Here is a 16,605-nt window from a genome sequence, read left to right as displayed (position 1 = left end):
GCCCTCAGCTCCTTCATGAAAGTTAATGAGCTGTTAATGACCAACCAGCTCAACTTTCCAAAAATTACGGGCACTGAGTCGAATTACATTTTGATTGAGACTCATGAAATATTTTCTTGCTTTTTTATGCAAAAATTGTCTAAAGACAAGAGGCACTTTGGAATCTTTAGCAGTTATTTATAAAACATTAGTTGGACAAATACTGGTGCACAAAAGTTGTAATTTCTCTAATAGAGTAATCCCTAGGCTTGTTAGCTTCATCTAGTGGCCAAAATGAGGTATATTTTGTATGTTGCGCAAATTTTGGCCGTAATTTCTCTAATAGAGTAATCCCTGGGTTCCTTGGCACCATCTAGTGGACAACATGCGGTATAGTTTGCATTCTGCATACATTTTGGCAGTAATTTCTCTAAGAGAGTAATCCCTATGCTCATTAGCTCCATCTAGTGGCCAAAATGTAGTATAGTTTTATGAAATACCCCCCATGAGAGCATATTCTGCATTTTGGCCCCTAGATGGCTCCATTTTTGGCTGTGATTTCTCTAATAGAGTAATCCCTGGTTTTCTTGGCGCCATCTATTGGGCAACATGCGGTATAGTTTGTTTGCTACATAAATTCTGGCCGTAATTTCTCTAATAGAGTAATCCCTATGATCATTAGTTCCATCTAGTGGCCAAAACGTAGCATAGTTTTTTTAAATACCCCCCATGAGAGGATATTCTGCATTTTGGCCCCTAGATGGCTCCATTTGTGGCTGTAATTTCTCTAATAGAGTAATCCCTCTGTTCCTTGGTGCCATCTAGTGGGCAACATGTGGTATAGTTTGCATGCTGCATAAATTCTGGCCGTAATTTCTCTAATAGTGTAATCCCTGGTTTCCTTGGCGCCATCTAGCAGGCAACATGCGGTATAGTTTGCATGCTTTATACATTTTGGCCGTAATTTCTCTAATAGAGTAATCCCTGTGATCGTTAGTTCCATCTAGTGGCCAAAATGTAGTATAGTTTTCTGTAATACCCCCCATGAGAGGATATTCTGCATTTTGGCCCCTAGATGGCTCCATTTTTGGCTGTAATTTCTCTAATAGAGTAATCCCTGGGTTCCTTGGTGCCATCTAGTGGGCAATATGCGCTATAGTTTGCATATAGTGTGAATCCTGAAGCAGGAGCTTCCTGTAAATAAAGACCACACCCCACTGCTCCCTTTCCTTGTGCAGGGGGACTAGTCTTGTCTCCGCCCCCTCTCCTGTAGTGGGCGGGACTTCCTGTAAATAAAGACCGCACCCCACTGCTCCCTTTCCTTGTGCAGGGGGACTAGTCTTGTCTCCACCCCCTCTCCTGTAGTGGGTGGAGCTTCCTGTAAATAAAGACCGCTCACTGCTGCTCCCTTTCCTTGTGCAGGGGGACTAGTCTTGTCTCCGCCCCCTCTCCTGTGGTGGGTGGAGGTGTGGGACCCCGCCCACAGCCCTGCTTAGGTTGGGGACGTCTTCCCCCATGTTTTCTCGTCCATTGAGATGAATTCCATGCTGTCATCAGAAAGTCGATGCAAAGAGGCCGCAGGAAATCAGCAGCACTGGGATGTTAAAAAAAAATGGAAAAGCAAAGATTTGACTTTAAAGACGAATAAACGAACGCAGCCGTGACCGGTTCTCTTTAAGCTGAAACACCGTCGACCTTCGGAATGGAAATCCTCCAATCAGCCGGGCAGGCGGCGGCGAGTGTTATCACCTCGGTTTCAGCAGGTTCACTAAAGCAGAAAAAAAGGCAGCACAACCTGCGCTTCACGCTTCAACGCACATTTCATTCGCACGCCGAGCGCACGCACAAACCTACCTTCGGGAACCGGCGTTCTGTGAAAATGAAAAAAAAAATTAAAAATTGGGACTTTGAGAGCTCCTTAAAATAACTCCTTAAAAACAAATTGGATCCTGCGGGAGACGAGAACATTGAAATCGTCCTCCACCGGAAACGCAGCATCTGGGAGAGATTCGCCAGTCCTGCGCACGCCTGCGTGACTCGGGAGATTGAGTAATTACACGGCAAATCGAGACGAGATACGAGGCAGCAGGAACCTCCAACAATGACAGCCGGATAACAATGCCGGCCACAGACAGGCGGATGGGAAAGATCTGTCAGGAAATCTGGTTTGTCATGTTTTGCCGAGCTGTCGAGGAAGTCAAAATGATCGCGCGTTACATTGCCCAGAGCCTGCGCGCCGACAGCTGGAGGGGAGAGACTTCCACGTGCTTTGTAGCCGACATTTATATTAGAGGGAAGCCAAAATCATTTCCATTTTATTTATTACGGAAACAGACCTGCGTGTGATCAGCGAAATATATTATATACTCTACAAAAACGTAGAGACGCTATAATAAATATAAAGACACTATATCCAGTATTTATATATTTATCTTTTTTTTATGCTAGATAGATAATAGATAATAGATAGACAGATAGATAGATAGATAATAGATAGATAGATAGATAATAGATAGATAGATAATAGATAGATAGATAGATAGATAGATAATAGATAGATAGATAGATAATAGATAGATAGATAATAGATAGATAGATAGATAGATAGATAGATAGATAGATAGATAGATAGATAGATAGATAGATAGATAGATAATAGATAGATAGATAGATAATAGATAGATAGATAGAGAGACACTATATAAAATATATATGTTATATTTTACTGTGTATATATATTTTCTGTAGTATATATATATATTTTTTTTTTTTTTCTGCAAAAATATTTTTTTTAATTTTTTTATTAGATAGATAGATACACTGAAAAAAAATTGTAAGAAGTTGAATACTATATGTACATTTTATATTTTAAAATGTGTTTGTATCATTTTTTTTCATATATATATTAAGATAGATAGATAAATAGATAGATAGATAGATAGATAATAGATAGATAGATAGATAATAGATAATAGATAATAGATAGATAGATAGATAGATAGATAGATAGATAGATAGATAATAGATAGATAGATAGATAGATAGATAGATAGATAGATAATAGATGATAGATAGATAGATTAATAGATAGATAGATAATAGATAGATAGATAGATAGATAGATAGATAGATAGATAGATAGATAGATAGACAGAAAGACACTATATATAAAATATATATGCTATATTTTTACAGTGTATATATATATTCATATATATATATATATATATATATATATATATATATATATATACAGTCAGGTCCATAAATATTGGGACATGGACACAATTCTAACATTTTTGGCTCTATACACCACAATGGATTTGAAATGAAACAAACAAGATGTGATTTAACTGCAGACTGTCAGCTTTAATTTGAGGGTATTTACATCCAAATCGGGTGAACGGTGTAGGAATTACAACAGTTTGCATATGTGCCTCTTACTTGTTAAGGGACCAAAAGTAATGGGACAGAATAATAATCATAAATCAAACTTTCACTTTTGAATATTTGGTTACAAATCCTTTGCAGTCAATGACAGCCTGAAGTCTGGAACGCATAGACATGACCAGACGCTGGGTGTCATCCCTGGTGATGCTCTGCCAGGCCTCTACTGCAACTGTCTTCAGTTCCTGCTTGTTCTTGGGGCATTTTCCCTTCAGTTTTGTCTTCAGCAAGTGAAATGCTCAATCGGATTCAGGTCAGGTGATTGACTTGGCCATTGCAGAACATTCCACTTCTTTGGTGTCTTTTGCAGTCTGCTTTGGGTCATTGTCCATCTGCACTGTGAAGCGTCCAATGAGTTGTGAAGCATTTGGCTGAATATGAGCCGATAATATTCCCGAAACACTTCACAATTCATCCGGCTGCTTCTGTCAGCAGTCACATCATCAATAAATACAAGAGAAGCAGTTCCATTGGCAGCCATACATGCCCACGCCATGACACTACCACCACCATGATCACTGATGAGGTGGTATGCTGAGGACCATGAGCAGTTCCTTCTCCATACTCTTCTCTTCCCATCACTCTGGTACAAGTTGATGTCGGTCTCATCTGTCCATAGGATGTTGTTCCAGAACTGTGAAGGCTTCTTTACATGTTGTTTGGCAAACTCTAATCTGGCCTTCCTGTTTTTGAGGCTCACCAATGGTTTCCATCTTGTGGTGAACCCTCTGTATTCACTCTGGTGAAGTCTTCTCTTGATTGTTGACTTTGACACACATACACCTACCTCCTGGAGAGTGTTCTTGATCTGGCCAACTGTTGTGAAGGGTGTTTTCTTCACCAGGGAAAGAATTCTTCGGTCATCCACCACAGTTGTTTTCCGTGGTCTTCCGGGTCTTTTGGTGTTGCTGAGCTCACCGGTGCGTTCCTTCTTTTTAAGAATGTTCCAAACAGTTGTTTTGGCCACGCCTAATGTTTTTGCTATCTCTCTGATGGGTTTGTTTTGTTTTTTCAGCCTAATGATGGCTTCACTGATAGTGACAGCTCTTTGGATCTCATCTTGAAAGTTGACAGCAACAGATTCCAAATGCAAATAGCACACTTGAAATGAACTCTGGACCTTTTATCTGCTCATTGTAATTGGGATAATGAGGGAATAACACACACCTGGCCATGGAACAGCTGAGAAGCCAATTGTCCCATTACTTTTGGTCCCTTACCAAGTGGGAGGCACATAAGCAAACTGTTGTCATTCCTACACCGTTCACCTGATTTGGATGTAAATACCCTCAAATTAAAGCTGACAGTCTGCAGTTAAATCACATCTTGTTCGTTTCATTTCAAATCCATTGTGGTGGTGTATAGAGCCAAAAATGTTAGAATTGTGTCGATGTCCCAATATTTATGGACCTGACTGTATGTACATTATACATTTTAAAATATATTTGTATATATGCGCTGCGTAAAATAGATATATTTATATGATATTTTATATATATATAGTATAAAAATACATATACACTGTAAAACACATGGTACAAATCCTGTATAATAATAATACACGGGAGGCCTTCATATTTGTTCATTTCTGCGTGGGAACGCGGGGTAACACAGCTATGGCACCTCCAGCACTGAATATATGTAAATGGTAAGGGGTGCTGGGACGTGCTGCAGGGTCTATTGATACTGGCTGCTGGGGGATCCAGTTGGGGGCTATTGTAGCTAATGGGGAAATATTGTTGCCAGGGGCGTGTTTTGTTTCAGGGGAGTCATTTGTTGCTGGGAGGGATCTACTCTTGAGGGAGGGGTTTATTATTGCTGGCTTCTGGAGGGTGTATTGGTGCTGGCTGCTGGAGGGTGTATTGGTGCTGGCTGCTGGAGGGTGTATTATTGCTGGCTGCTGCAGGGTGTATTATTGCTGGCTGCTGGAGGGTGTATTGATGCTGGCTGTTAGAGGGTGTATTGGTGCTGGCTGCTGGAGGGTGTATTATTGCTGGCTGCTGGAGGGTGTATTATTGCTGGCTGCTGGAGGGTCTATTATTGCTGGCTGCTCGAGGGTGTATTGGTGCTGGCTGCTGGAGGGTGTGTTGTTGCTGGCTGCTGGAGGGTGTATTATTGCTGGCTGCTGGAGGGTCTATTATTGCTGGCTGCTGGAGGGTGTATTATTGCTGGTTGCTGGAGGGCGTATTGGTGCTGGCTGCTGGCTGCTGGAGGGTGTATTGGTGCTGGCCGCTGGAGGGTGTATTGGTGCTGGCTGCTGGAGGGTGTATTATTGCTGGCTGCTGGAGGGTGTATTGGTGCTGACTGCTGGAGGGTCTATTATTGCTGGCTGCTGGAGGGTGTATTGGTGCTGGCTGCTGGCTGCTGGAGGGTGTATTGGTGCTGGCCGCTGGAGGGTGTATTGGTGCTGGCTGCTGGAGGGTGTATTATTGCTGGCTGCTGGAGGGTGTATTATTGCTGGCTGCTGGAGGGTGTATTGGTGCTGACTGCTGGAGGGTCTATTATTGCTGGCTGCTGGAGGGTGTATTGGTGCTGGCTGCTGGAGGGTGTATTATTGCTGGCTGCTGGAGGGTGTATTATTGCTGGCTGCTGGAGGGTGTATTGGTGCTGACTGCTGGAGGGTCTATTATTGCTGGCTGCTGGAGGGTGTATTATTGCTGGCTGCTGGAGGGTCTATTATTGCTGGCTGCTGGAGGGTGTATTGGTGCTGGCTGCTGGAGGGTGTATTGGTGCTGGCTGCTGGAGGGTGTATTGGTGCTGGCTGCTGGAGGATGTATTATTGCTGGCTGCTGGAGGGCGTATTGGTGCTGGCTGCTGGCTGCTGACTGCTGGAGGGTGTATTGGGCCTGGCCGCTGGAGGGTGTATTGGTGCTGGCTGCTGGAGGGTGTATTATTGCTGGCTGCTGGAGGGTGTATTATTGCTGGCTGCTGGAGGGTGTATTGGTGCTGGCTGCTGGAGGGTGTATTGGTACTGGCTGCTTGGAGATCTATGGTTGCTGCCTTGAAGAAAGGGGCCACACCCCCTAAAGCTTGTCCTGAAAATTGTATGTTAGTGCAAACCCCCAGCCCATCACACCCACTTTACAGGTTGGTCCCACCCAGGACCCATTAATGCCATCATGAGTAACTGAGCATGTGCAGTAGCTCAAATCTGGTAGATGCTGTGATTCCGGGACATGGCCCAGGACAGAACTGGCGGGACAGGGAGCCAAGACACCACACCGTCCCAGCAAATCCAGGACATCTGACAGAGATTGACAGGGATTACAAATTAAAGAGAACCTGTTACCAGCCGGTTCAGGAAAAGAAAAATCAAGAATTTGGAATGCTTACCTGCCGTGATTTTCCATTCCATATTTTCCTAATTATTTTTATTGACTTTGCTAAGAAAAAGTGGCTGCTCCAGGAAGAGTCAACTTCTGTAGCAGGGGCGGACTAACCATTCGAGCACTCGGGCACTGCTCGAGGGCCCGGGGTCAGTAGGGGGCCCCATGAGATGCCCCTGGTATCTTTCATTGGCTTTTTCATAGGCTTTTTTTGGGTGTGGGCAAGGACACAGGGGCCTCATGATCCCTTATTGCTTGGGTGCCCCATGAGTTGTCAGTCCGCCCCTGTTCTGTAGCACAGCCTCCTCCCTCCTTGTACATCATAGCCCCCCGCATGCCTAACTACTGCCTGTGCTGGCCCAGCTCCTCCAATCTCACAGTCAGCAATCGAACCAATCACCAATACCTGGAAGCAGCTCAGTCGGTGCATTTTAGAGATGTAAAGTCAACAGCAGGTTCTCTTTAGCCCTCGGCAGCTGGCAGGAGTCTCCACGCGTTTCCAGCGCAGATGTTTGGTGACACCTACGTGAGTGCGTGAAGAGAAAGGCGCGCGCTCCATAAATATTAGATACGGTGAAGGAGTCAATAGGTGGGACGGAATATTTCAGGCACGAGGCGTCTGACAGCTGTGGGCTTGGGGGGCCACTAACACAATACAGAAATGTATCTATATACCATATGGTATACAGCTGACCTCTGACCCCCTGTAGCCAGCGGGCGCGAAACTCAATCACCTCTCTCCTGCGTTTCCAGGTTTCGCGGCTCACTTCGCACAGCAGCCGTCGGATCAGGTGGTCGTCTCCGGCAAGTCGGTGACTCTCCCCTGCATTGTGGTCGGCTACCGAGGGACGGTGCAGTGGACGATGGATGGATTGGCGCTGGGGGCGGAGCGAGATCTTCCAGGTAAGAAAAAAGTCGTTTGTTGCTAATTAATTGTTAATTTTTTTTTAATTTGTTGGTAAATAGTGATGTTGGAATAAACAGTTATATTTATCTTTGTGGGGTGTTAATGAACATTGTAACGGACCCCAGACACCCGCCGCTGGGTATCTCCGTCACGCCACACACGTGTTATCGTATGTTATGTCACCCGTTCACTTGCATTGTGTGAAGGCAGTTCAAAATTAAGGAGCTGCCGACGCATCAGGTGTACAGACCCGGGAACTCAGCACAGGGACGGTGGGAACCCCTCATAATGGGCACAGCAGGTGTACAGACCCGGGGACTCAGCACATGGATGGTGGGAACCCCTCATAATGGGCACAGCGGGTGTACAGACTAGGAACTCAGCACAGGAATGGTGGGAACCCCTCATAATGGGCACAACAGGAGGACAGACCTGGGAACTCAGTACAGAGATGGTGGGAACCCCTCATAATGGGCACAGCTGGTGTTCAGACCCAGGAACTCAGCACAGGGATGGTGGGAACCCCTCATAATGGGCACAGCTGGCGTACAGACCCGGGAACTCAGCACAGGGATGGTGGGAACCCCTCATAATGGGCACAGCGGGTGTACAGACCCGGGAACTCAGCACAGGGATGGTGGGAATCCCTCATAATGGGCACAGCTGGTGTACAGACCCGGGAACTCAGTACAGGGATGGCGGGATCCCCTCATAATGGGCACAGCTGGTGTACAGACCCGGGAACTCAGCACAGGGATGGTGGGAACCCCTCATAATGGGCACAGAGGGTGTATAGAGCCGGGGACTCAGCACAGGGATGGTTGGAACCCCTTATAATGGGCACAGCGGGTGTACAGACTAGGAACTCAGCACAGGGATGGTGGGAACCCCTCATAATGGGCACAACAGGAGGACAGACCTGGGAACTCAGGATAGGAATGGTGGGAACCCCTCATAATGAGCACAGCGGGTGTACAGACTCAGGAACTCAGCACAGGGATGGTGGGAACCCCTCATCATGGGCACAGTGGGTGTACAGACCCAGGAACTCAGCACAGGGATGGTGGGAACCCCTCATAATGGGCACAGCGGGTGTACAGACCCAGAAACTAATAGGTTTCCAAATAGATCGTGGAATCTGTCAGGGTGTCCACCAAACAGTGAATAATCAGTTTTAGGTGAAGGAACACGCCTTGTGATTGGGCAGTGATGGAAATGAATGATGAGCGGATGTTTCAGAGGTGGAAGTAGAACCTGAGATGATCTGTTACATATTATAATGATCTGACCTTCCTACAGGTTGGTCCCGTTACTCCATCATTGGAGATCCGGGATTGGGAGAACACAACCTGCACATCGAGAACGTGGAGCTCAGTGATGACGCCATCTATGAATGCCAGGCCACCCAGGCGGCCCTGAGGTCACAGCGAGCGCATCTGTCCGTTCTGGGTGAGTCCCAGGAAATGTGGAGGGATTGCGGCCCTATTACTCTTCATAATTATTATTATTATACAGGATTTATGGCGCCAACAGTTTGCTCAGCACTTTACAATATAACGGGAGACAATACAGCAACAATACAGTTCAATACAAGAGGGATAGGAGGGCCTGATCCTGGGAGCTTACAATCTAGGAGGGAGGGGCTGGTGGTACAAAAGGTAGTAACTGTGGGGGATGGACTGGTAGGAGGAGTAGAAGATTCTGTTATTAGCTGAGGGCAGGATAGGCTTCCCTGAAGAGATCGGTATTCAGAGATCGCCTAAAAGGGAGCAGAGTAGGCGATAGTCTGATAGATTGGGGTAGAGAGTTCCAGAGGATGGGGAAGCTCTGGAGAAGTCCTGGAGACGAGCATGGGAGGAGGAGACAAGGGAGCTAGAGAGCAGGAGGTTGTGCGAGGAGCAGAGAGGACAGTTTGGGTGATATTTAGAGACAAGATTGGTGATGTAATTGGGGGCGGAGTTATACATGGCTTTATATGTTATTGTTAATGTTTTGAATTTAATCCGTTGGGCAATGGGAAGCCAGTGGAGGGATTGGCAGAGAGGGATGGAGGACACTGAATGGAGGCCAGTGGAGGGATTGGCAGAGAGGGGTGGAGGACACTGAATGGAGGCCAGTGGAGGGACTGGCAGAGAGGGGTGGAAGACACTGAGTGGAGACCAGTGGAGGGATTGGAAGAGAGGGATGGAGGACACTGAGTGGAGGCCAGTGGAGGGATTGGCAGAGAGGGGTGGAGGACACTGAATGGAGGCCAGTGGAGGGATTGGCAGAGAGGGGTGGAGAACACTGAGTGGAGACCAGTGGAGGGATTGGCAGAGAGGGGTGGAGGACACTGAGTAGAGACAAGTGGAGGGATTGGCAGAGAGGGGTGGAGGACACTGAGTGGAGGTCAGTGGAGGGATTGGTGGAGAGGGGTGGAGGACGCTGAGTGGAGACCAGTGGAGGGATTGGCAGAGAGGGGTGGAGGACACTGAGTGGAGACAAGTGGAGGGATTGGCAGAGAGGGGTGGCAGACACTGAATGGAGGCCAGTGGAGGGATTGGCAGAGAGGGGTGGAGGATACTGAGTGGAGGCCAGTGGAGGGACTGGCAGAGAGGGGTGGAAGACACTGAGTGGAGACCAGTGGAGGGATTGGAAGAGAGGGATGGAGGACACTGAGTGGAGGCCAGTGGAGGGATTGGCAGAGAGGGGTGGAGGACACTGAATGGAGGCCAGTGGAGGGATTGGCAGAGAGGGGTGGAGGACACTGAGTGGAGACCAGTGGAGGGATTGGCAGAGAGGGGTGGAGGACACTGAGTAGAGACAAGTGGAGGGATTGGCAGAGAGGGGTGGAGGACACTGAGTGGAGGTCAGTGGAGGGATTGGTGGAGAGGGGTGGAGGACGCTGAGTGGAGACCAGTGGAGGGATTGGCAGAGAGGGGTGGAGGACACTGAGTGGAGACAAGTGGAGGGATTGGCAGAGAGGGGTGGCAGACACTGAATGGAGGCCAGTGGAGGGATTGGCAGAGAGGGGTGGAGGATACTGAGTGGAGGCCAGTGGAGGGATTGGCAGAGAGGGGTGGAGGACACTGAGTGGAGGCCAGTGGAGGGATTGGCAGAGAGGGGTGGAGGACACTGGGTGGAGGCCAGTGAAGGGATTGGCAGAGAGGTGTGGAGGACACTGAGTGGAGGCCAGTGGAGGGATTGGCAGAGAGGGGTGGAGGACACTGAATGGAGGCCAGTAGAGGGATTGGCAGAGAGGGGTGGAGGACACTGACTGGAGGCCAGTGGAGGGAGTGGCAGAGGGGGTGGAGGACACTGAGTGGAGGTCAGTGGAGGGATTGGCAGAGTGGGGTGGAGGACACTGAGTGGAGGTCAGTGGAGGGATTGGCAGAGAGGGATGGCAGATACAGAACGGTTAGTAAGGTGGATGAGTCTGGCAGCAGCATTCATGATAGACTGAGGAGGGGATCGCCTGCGGTGAGGTCGGCCAGTGAGGAGGGACTACTTCATAAACAATCTTCTGATATATGAAGTTCTGCTGCTCCAAAGACCCAGTCGTAGTGGCAGTATCAAAGAGGACAGCCTAGTAGTAATGGCAGCAGTAGCAGCAATGATGCTATGCAAGGACTTTCCTGATTGGATATAATTTCAATGGATACTTTCATCCCTAACAATTTTGGTAAATCTAATGAAGACTGGATGGAAATTGTTTGGTCAGGTAGCAGTCTATATGGCCCTCAGACTGTGTAGAGATTGGACAATCAAGTTTTTCAGGGTTTGCTAACATCCTACTTTTCTTTCAGTTCCTCCTGGAGACCCTTTGATACGCGGAGCTCCCGTACTCAATGTGCTGCTCGACACCCCCTTTAACCTCACCTGCTTGGCTCCCGCGGCAAAACCAGCGGCCGAGATCATCTGGTACCATGACGGCAGGCAACTAAATGGAGCAATTTATTCCAAGGTTTGGCTTCACATTGCGCCTTTCCAGCTGTCTACCGCGTCTGGTAAATTCATACGGGTGTTCGATCTAATTCTTCCCATGGTTGTCTCTTCCAGCATTTGCTATCGGACAGCAAGAGCGAGGACGCCGTTAGCAGTCTCCTAATCACACCAAGCTTTGCCGATGCGGGATCCAGCTACATGTGCCACGTCAGGAACTCCGCGATGCCCGAAGGGCGAGAAAGATCGGTGATATTGAGCGTGCAATGTGAGTATCCAACATTCGGAGTCCAAATCTAACTGGAAAGACCTGATTTGAAAATTGTAACCTGAACCAGGGGCGGACTGACAACTCATGGGGCCCCCAGGCAATAGGGGATCATGGGGCCCCTGTGTCCTTGCCCAAACTCAAAAAAGCCTATGAAAAAGGTACCAGGGGCATCTCATGGGGCCCCCTACTGACCCTGGGCTCTCGGGCAGTGCCCGAGTTTCCAAATGGTCAGTCCGCCCCTAACCTAAACCCTTCAGGTCTCAGTCACAAAATCTCCAACATCTTAATTTTTACATTTTCTTACTTTTTTTTTAGATCCCCCCAAGGTAACGCTGTCTGTGAATCCTCCAACCGTCTCAGAAGGGGGCTCGGTGACTTTCCTGTGCAGTGCTGTGTCAAACCCAGAGGTGACAACCTATAGGTGGGCCAAGGGTGGAGTTCCAATTTCCGTTTCAGGAGACCGCTACCATGTAACAGTGGACCACTCCTTCTTCACCGCTCCTGTGTCCTGCGAGGTCTCCAACAGTGTTGGAAGCAGCAACGTTAGCACAGCTGTGAATGTTTTGTGTGAGTAATATAAATTGCATCAACCAAAAGTGTTGGGGAGTATTTTGTCTGAAATTTAGACTGAAACCATTCAAACTAACTCTCAATATTTGACTTTTTGCCAACAGTTGGGCCGCGTCTCCTGACAGAACCGCGTCCTATGACTGTGGATGTTGGCGGAGATGCATCCTTTTTTTGCGGATGGACTGGAAACCCAACACCAACCCAGTTCTGGAACAAGAAAGGCTCCACAGAGGTGAGATAAAGGTTTCTTTTGGAAATTGCATTGGGATGGGTTCGGAATAAGGTTTTACAATGTACAGTTAGTGTTTTGAATAAGGTTAGTGTTGGGATTGGGTGCGAGTTAATGTTTGGAATGAGGTTCGTGTTGAAGTTGGGTGTAGAGTTAGCGTTCGGAATGAGATTAGTTTTGGGGTTGGGTGTACAGTTAGTGTTCGGAATGAGGTTAGTGTTGGGATTGGGTGTAGATGTAGTGTTTGGAATGAGGTTAGTGTTGGGATTGGGTGTAGAGTTTGTGTTCGAAATGAGGTTAGTGTGGAGGTTGGGTGTAGATGTAATGTTCAGAATGAGGTTAGTGTTGAGATTTGGTGTAAATGTAATGTTTGGAATGAGGTTAGTGTTGAGATTGGGTGCAGAGTTAATGTTCAGAATGAGGTTTGTGTTGGGATTGGGTGTAGATGTAGTGTTTGGAATGAGGTAAGTGTTGGGATTGGGTACAGAGTTAGTGTTTGGAATGAGGTAAGTGTTGGGATTGGGTACAGAGTTAGTGTTTGGAATGAGGTTAGTGTTGGGATTTGGTGTAGATGTAGTGTTCGGAATGAGGTTAGTGTTGGGATTGGGTGTAAAGTTAGTGTTCAGAATGAGGTTAGTGTTGGGATTGGGTGTAGATGTAGAGTTTGGAATGAGGTTAGTGTTGGGATTGGGTGTAGATGTCGTGTTTGGAATGAGGTTAGTGTTGGAACTGGGTGTAGATGTAGTGTTTGGAATGAGTTTAGTGTTGGGATTGGGTGTAGATGTAGTGTTCGGAATGAGGGAGGTTAGTGTTGGGATTGGGTGTAGATGTAGAGTTTGGAATGAGGTTAGTGTTGGGATTGGGTGTAGATGTCGTGTTCGGAATGAGGTTAGTGTTGGGATTGGGTGTAGATGTAGTGTTTGGAATGAGTTTAGTGTTGAGATTGGGTGCGGAGTTAATGTTCAGAATGGGGTTCGTGTTGGGATTGGGTGCAGATGTAGTGTTTGGAATGAGGTTAGTGTTGGGATTGGGTGTAGATGTAGTGTTTGGAATGAGGTTAGTGTTGGGATTGGGTGTAGATGCAGTGTTTGGAATGAGGTTAGTGTTGGGATCGGGTGTAGATGCAGTGTTTGGAATGAGGTTAGTGTTGGGATCGGGTGTAGATGCAGTGTTCGGAATGAGGTTAGTGTTGGGATTGGGTGTAGATGTAGTTTTTGGAATGAGGTTAGTGTTGGGATTGGGTGCAGATGTAGTGTTTGGAATGAGGTTAGTGTTGGGATTGGGTGTAGATGTAGTGTTTGGAATGAGGTTAGTGTTGGGATTGGGTGTAGATGTAGTGTTCGGAATGAGGGAGGTTAGTGTTGGGATTGGGTGTAGATGTAGTGTTTGGAATGAGGTTAGTGTTGGGATTGGGTGTAGATGCAGTGTTTGGAATGAGGTTAGTGTTGGGATTGGGTGTAGATGTAGTGTTTGGAATGAGGTTAGTGTTGGAATTGGGTTTAGATGTAGTGTTTGGAATGAGGTTAGTGTTGGGATTGGGTGTAGATGTAGATGTAGTGTTCGGAATGAGGTTAGTGTTGGGATTGGGTGTAGATGTAGATGTAGTGTTTGGAATGAGGTTAGTGTTGGGATTGGGTGTAGATGTAGTGTTCGGAATGAGGGAGGTTAGTGTTGGGATTGGGTGTAGATGTAGTGTTTGGAATGAGGTTAGTGTTGGGATTGGGTGTAGATGTAATGTTCTGAATGGGATTAGTGTTGAGATTGGGTGCAGAGTTAGTGTTAGCAATATGATGGAGTTAGTGTTGGATATGAGGTTAGGGTTAGTTAAAGAATGAGGAGGTTATTGTTGGTGATGAAGATAGGGTTAGCGGAATGATCGAGGATAAAGTTCACTGTAGGATAGGCCTCTTTTTTTTCAGCAGAAGACATTTTTATCCTCAAAAAGATGGCCATGCTGATGTTGAATGAAATAGGTACAGTATGGGAGTCTAGGTAGATGTTGGCTGCCCATGTTGTATGGTGAACAGTAGAAGGAGATACGCATATACTCAGCAATGTCACCCAGATATGATCCTATCCTCTTGCCCTGTCGTTGACATAGAGAATAGTAATGCTTCTTAACATTTTAATGTTTTCGTTGACTAATAATAAAGCTTTAGATGTCCACCATAAGTCTTACAATTTCCTTCCCACCATTTCTCAGGTGCTGAGTAACGGCAACACTCTATCACTGAACAAGGTGACCCGGGAAGATGCAGGAACCTACGTGTGCAAGGCCATCGTCCCGCGTATCGGAACCATGGAGAAAGAAGTAACTCTGACCGTGAGAGGTAATAAGATCCACCACATAATGCGAGACAATCCACTTCAGCTTATAGGAATGGCGGGTATTTTTTATTCTTTTTATTAACGGTTGGAACAACTAGATGTATCTCCTTTTGTCCTATTTCTTTGTATTCTATATTGAAAAAAAAAAAAACGATGGACCTTTCACGGCATTCTAGCACGCTAAAACGACCTTGTATCTTCTTTGTTGTCAGGGCCACCTGTCATCACCAGTGAAACAAGCTATGAAAGCGTCCTTGGAGGGAAAGCACGGCTGGAATGTCTTGTTGAAACCACACCAATACCGGACAGAATCGTAAGTGCAATGTTACTTAGCTACGGAGCTTCAACAAATACAAACGTTCATTAGGATCACAGATAAAACATGTCCAATCCCAAAAAACGAAAATGTAGTCTACTGCAGCTTACCAGTCCGTTGGTGTGTTGGGTGCATTAGTTTCATTTTTATAGGCTTTTCACATATGTTTTCACCTGGTGATCCTGCCAAGTAACACACCTCCTGTCTTAACCACTTCAAGTCCGGACACTTTCACCCCCTTCCAGTCCGGACACTTTCACCCCCCTTTCGGTCCGGACACTTTCACCCCCTTCCAGTCCGGACACTTTCACCCCCTTCCAGTCCGGACACTTTCACCCCCTTCCAGTCCGGACGCTTTCACCCCCTTCCAGTCCGGACGCTTTCCCCCCTTTTCAGTCCGGACGCTTTCACCCCCCTTCCAGTGCGGACGCTTTCCCCCCCTTCCAGTCCGGACACTTTCCCCCCTTCCAGTCCGGACACTTTTCCCCCCCCCTTCCAGTCCGGACACTTTCCCCCCCCCCTTCCAGTCCGGACACTTTTCCCCCCCCCCCTTCCAGTCCGGACACTTTCCCCCCCCCCCTTCCAGTCCGGACACTTTCCCCCCCCCCCCTTCCAGTCCGGACACTTCCCCCCCCCCTTCCAGTCCGGACACTTTCCCCCCCTTCCAGTCCGGACACTTTCCCCCCCTTCCAGTCCGGACGCTTTCACCCCCTTCCAGTCCGGACACTCCCCCCCCCCCCCATCTGCCCAGACCAATTTTCAGCTTTCAGCGCTATCACACTTTGAATGACAATTGCGCGGTCATGCAACACTGTACCCATATGAATGTTTTAGCATTTTTTTGAGACAGATAAAACTTTATTTGGCTGTATTTATTCACCGCTGGGATTTTTATTTATTTTTTGCTATATAAATGAAAAAGTCCAAAAATTTTGAAAAAAGTGTTTTTCTTATAAAATCTTGCAAATAAATAATCTTTCTTCATAAATCCTGGCCAAAATTTATTTGGTTATCTTTTTATTAAAACAAAATAACCCAAATTAGTTTATTACCAAAAATTATAATTTTTCAAATTTTTTTTTACATTTTTATTAATATTATTATTTATGGGTTTTTTTTAACATACTGTCTCCCTAGCAGTAGTATCACCATAGTGACACTGTACTACTTGTGGGGGGTGATGAAGATTTTTCTTCTTTTTTTTTTATACTCATAAAGGCTGTAAAAGCAATCATTTCTCCTTCTCTCTGGCTGCATTACTGCAGCCAATGAGAAATACTGTGTGAGCTGTGATTGGTCACAGCTTGTCAC

General features: G+C 46.8%; 1 protein-coding gene across 1 annotated transcript in view; it reads left to right on the top strand.

Annotated features, from left to right (window-relative positions):
* LOC149437954 (kin of IRRE-like protein 1) overlaps nt 1-16,605 on the top strand; it is a 73,114-nt gene that overhangs the window by 40,412 nt on the left and 16,097 nt on the right. Inside the window, exons 2-9 of the mRNA XM_089660404.1 lie at nt 7,506-7,655; nt 8,959-9,108; nt 11,445-11,602; nt 11,698-11,848; nt 12,167-12,418; nt 12,526-12,653; nt 14,854-14,980; nt 15,191-15,291. Of these exons, the coding sequence (XP_089516530.1) occupies nt 7,506-7,655; nt 8,959-9,108; nt 11,445-11,602; nt 11,698-11,848; nt 12,167-12,418; nt 12,526-12,653; nt 14,854-14,980; nt 15,191-15,291 (1,217 nt within the window). The remainder of the gene's footprint in view (nt 1-7,505; nt 7,656-8,958; nt 9,109-11,444; nt 11,603-11,697; nt 11,849-12,166; nt 12,419-12,525; nt 12,654-14,853; nt 14,981-15,190; nt 15,292-16,605) is intronic.

Source organism: Staurois parvus, unplaced genomic scaffold (assembly GCF_062004578.1).
Source record: "Staurois parvus isolate SC_StPar_1 unplaced genomic scaffold, SC_StPar_1.0 ptg001239l, whole genome shotgun sequence".
NCBI lineage: Eukaryota > Metazoa > Chordata > Amphibia > Anura > Ranidae > Staurois > Staurois parvus.
Note: the sequence above shows the minus strand (reverse complement) of the source record. Positions and strands in the feature narration are given on the sequence as shown.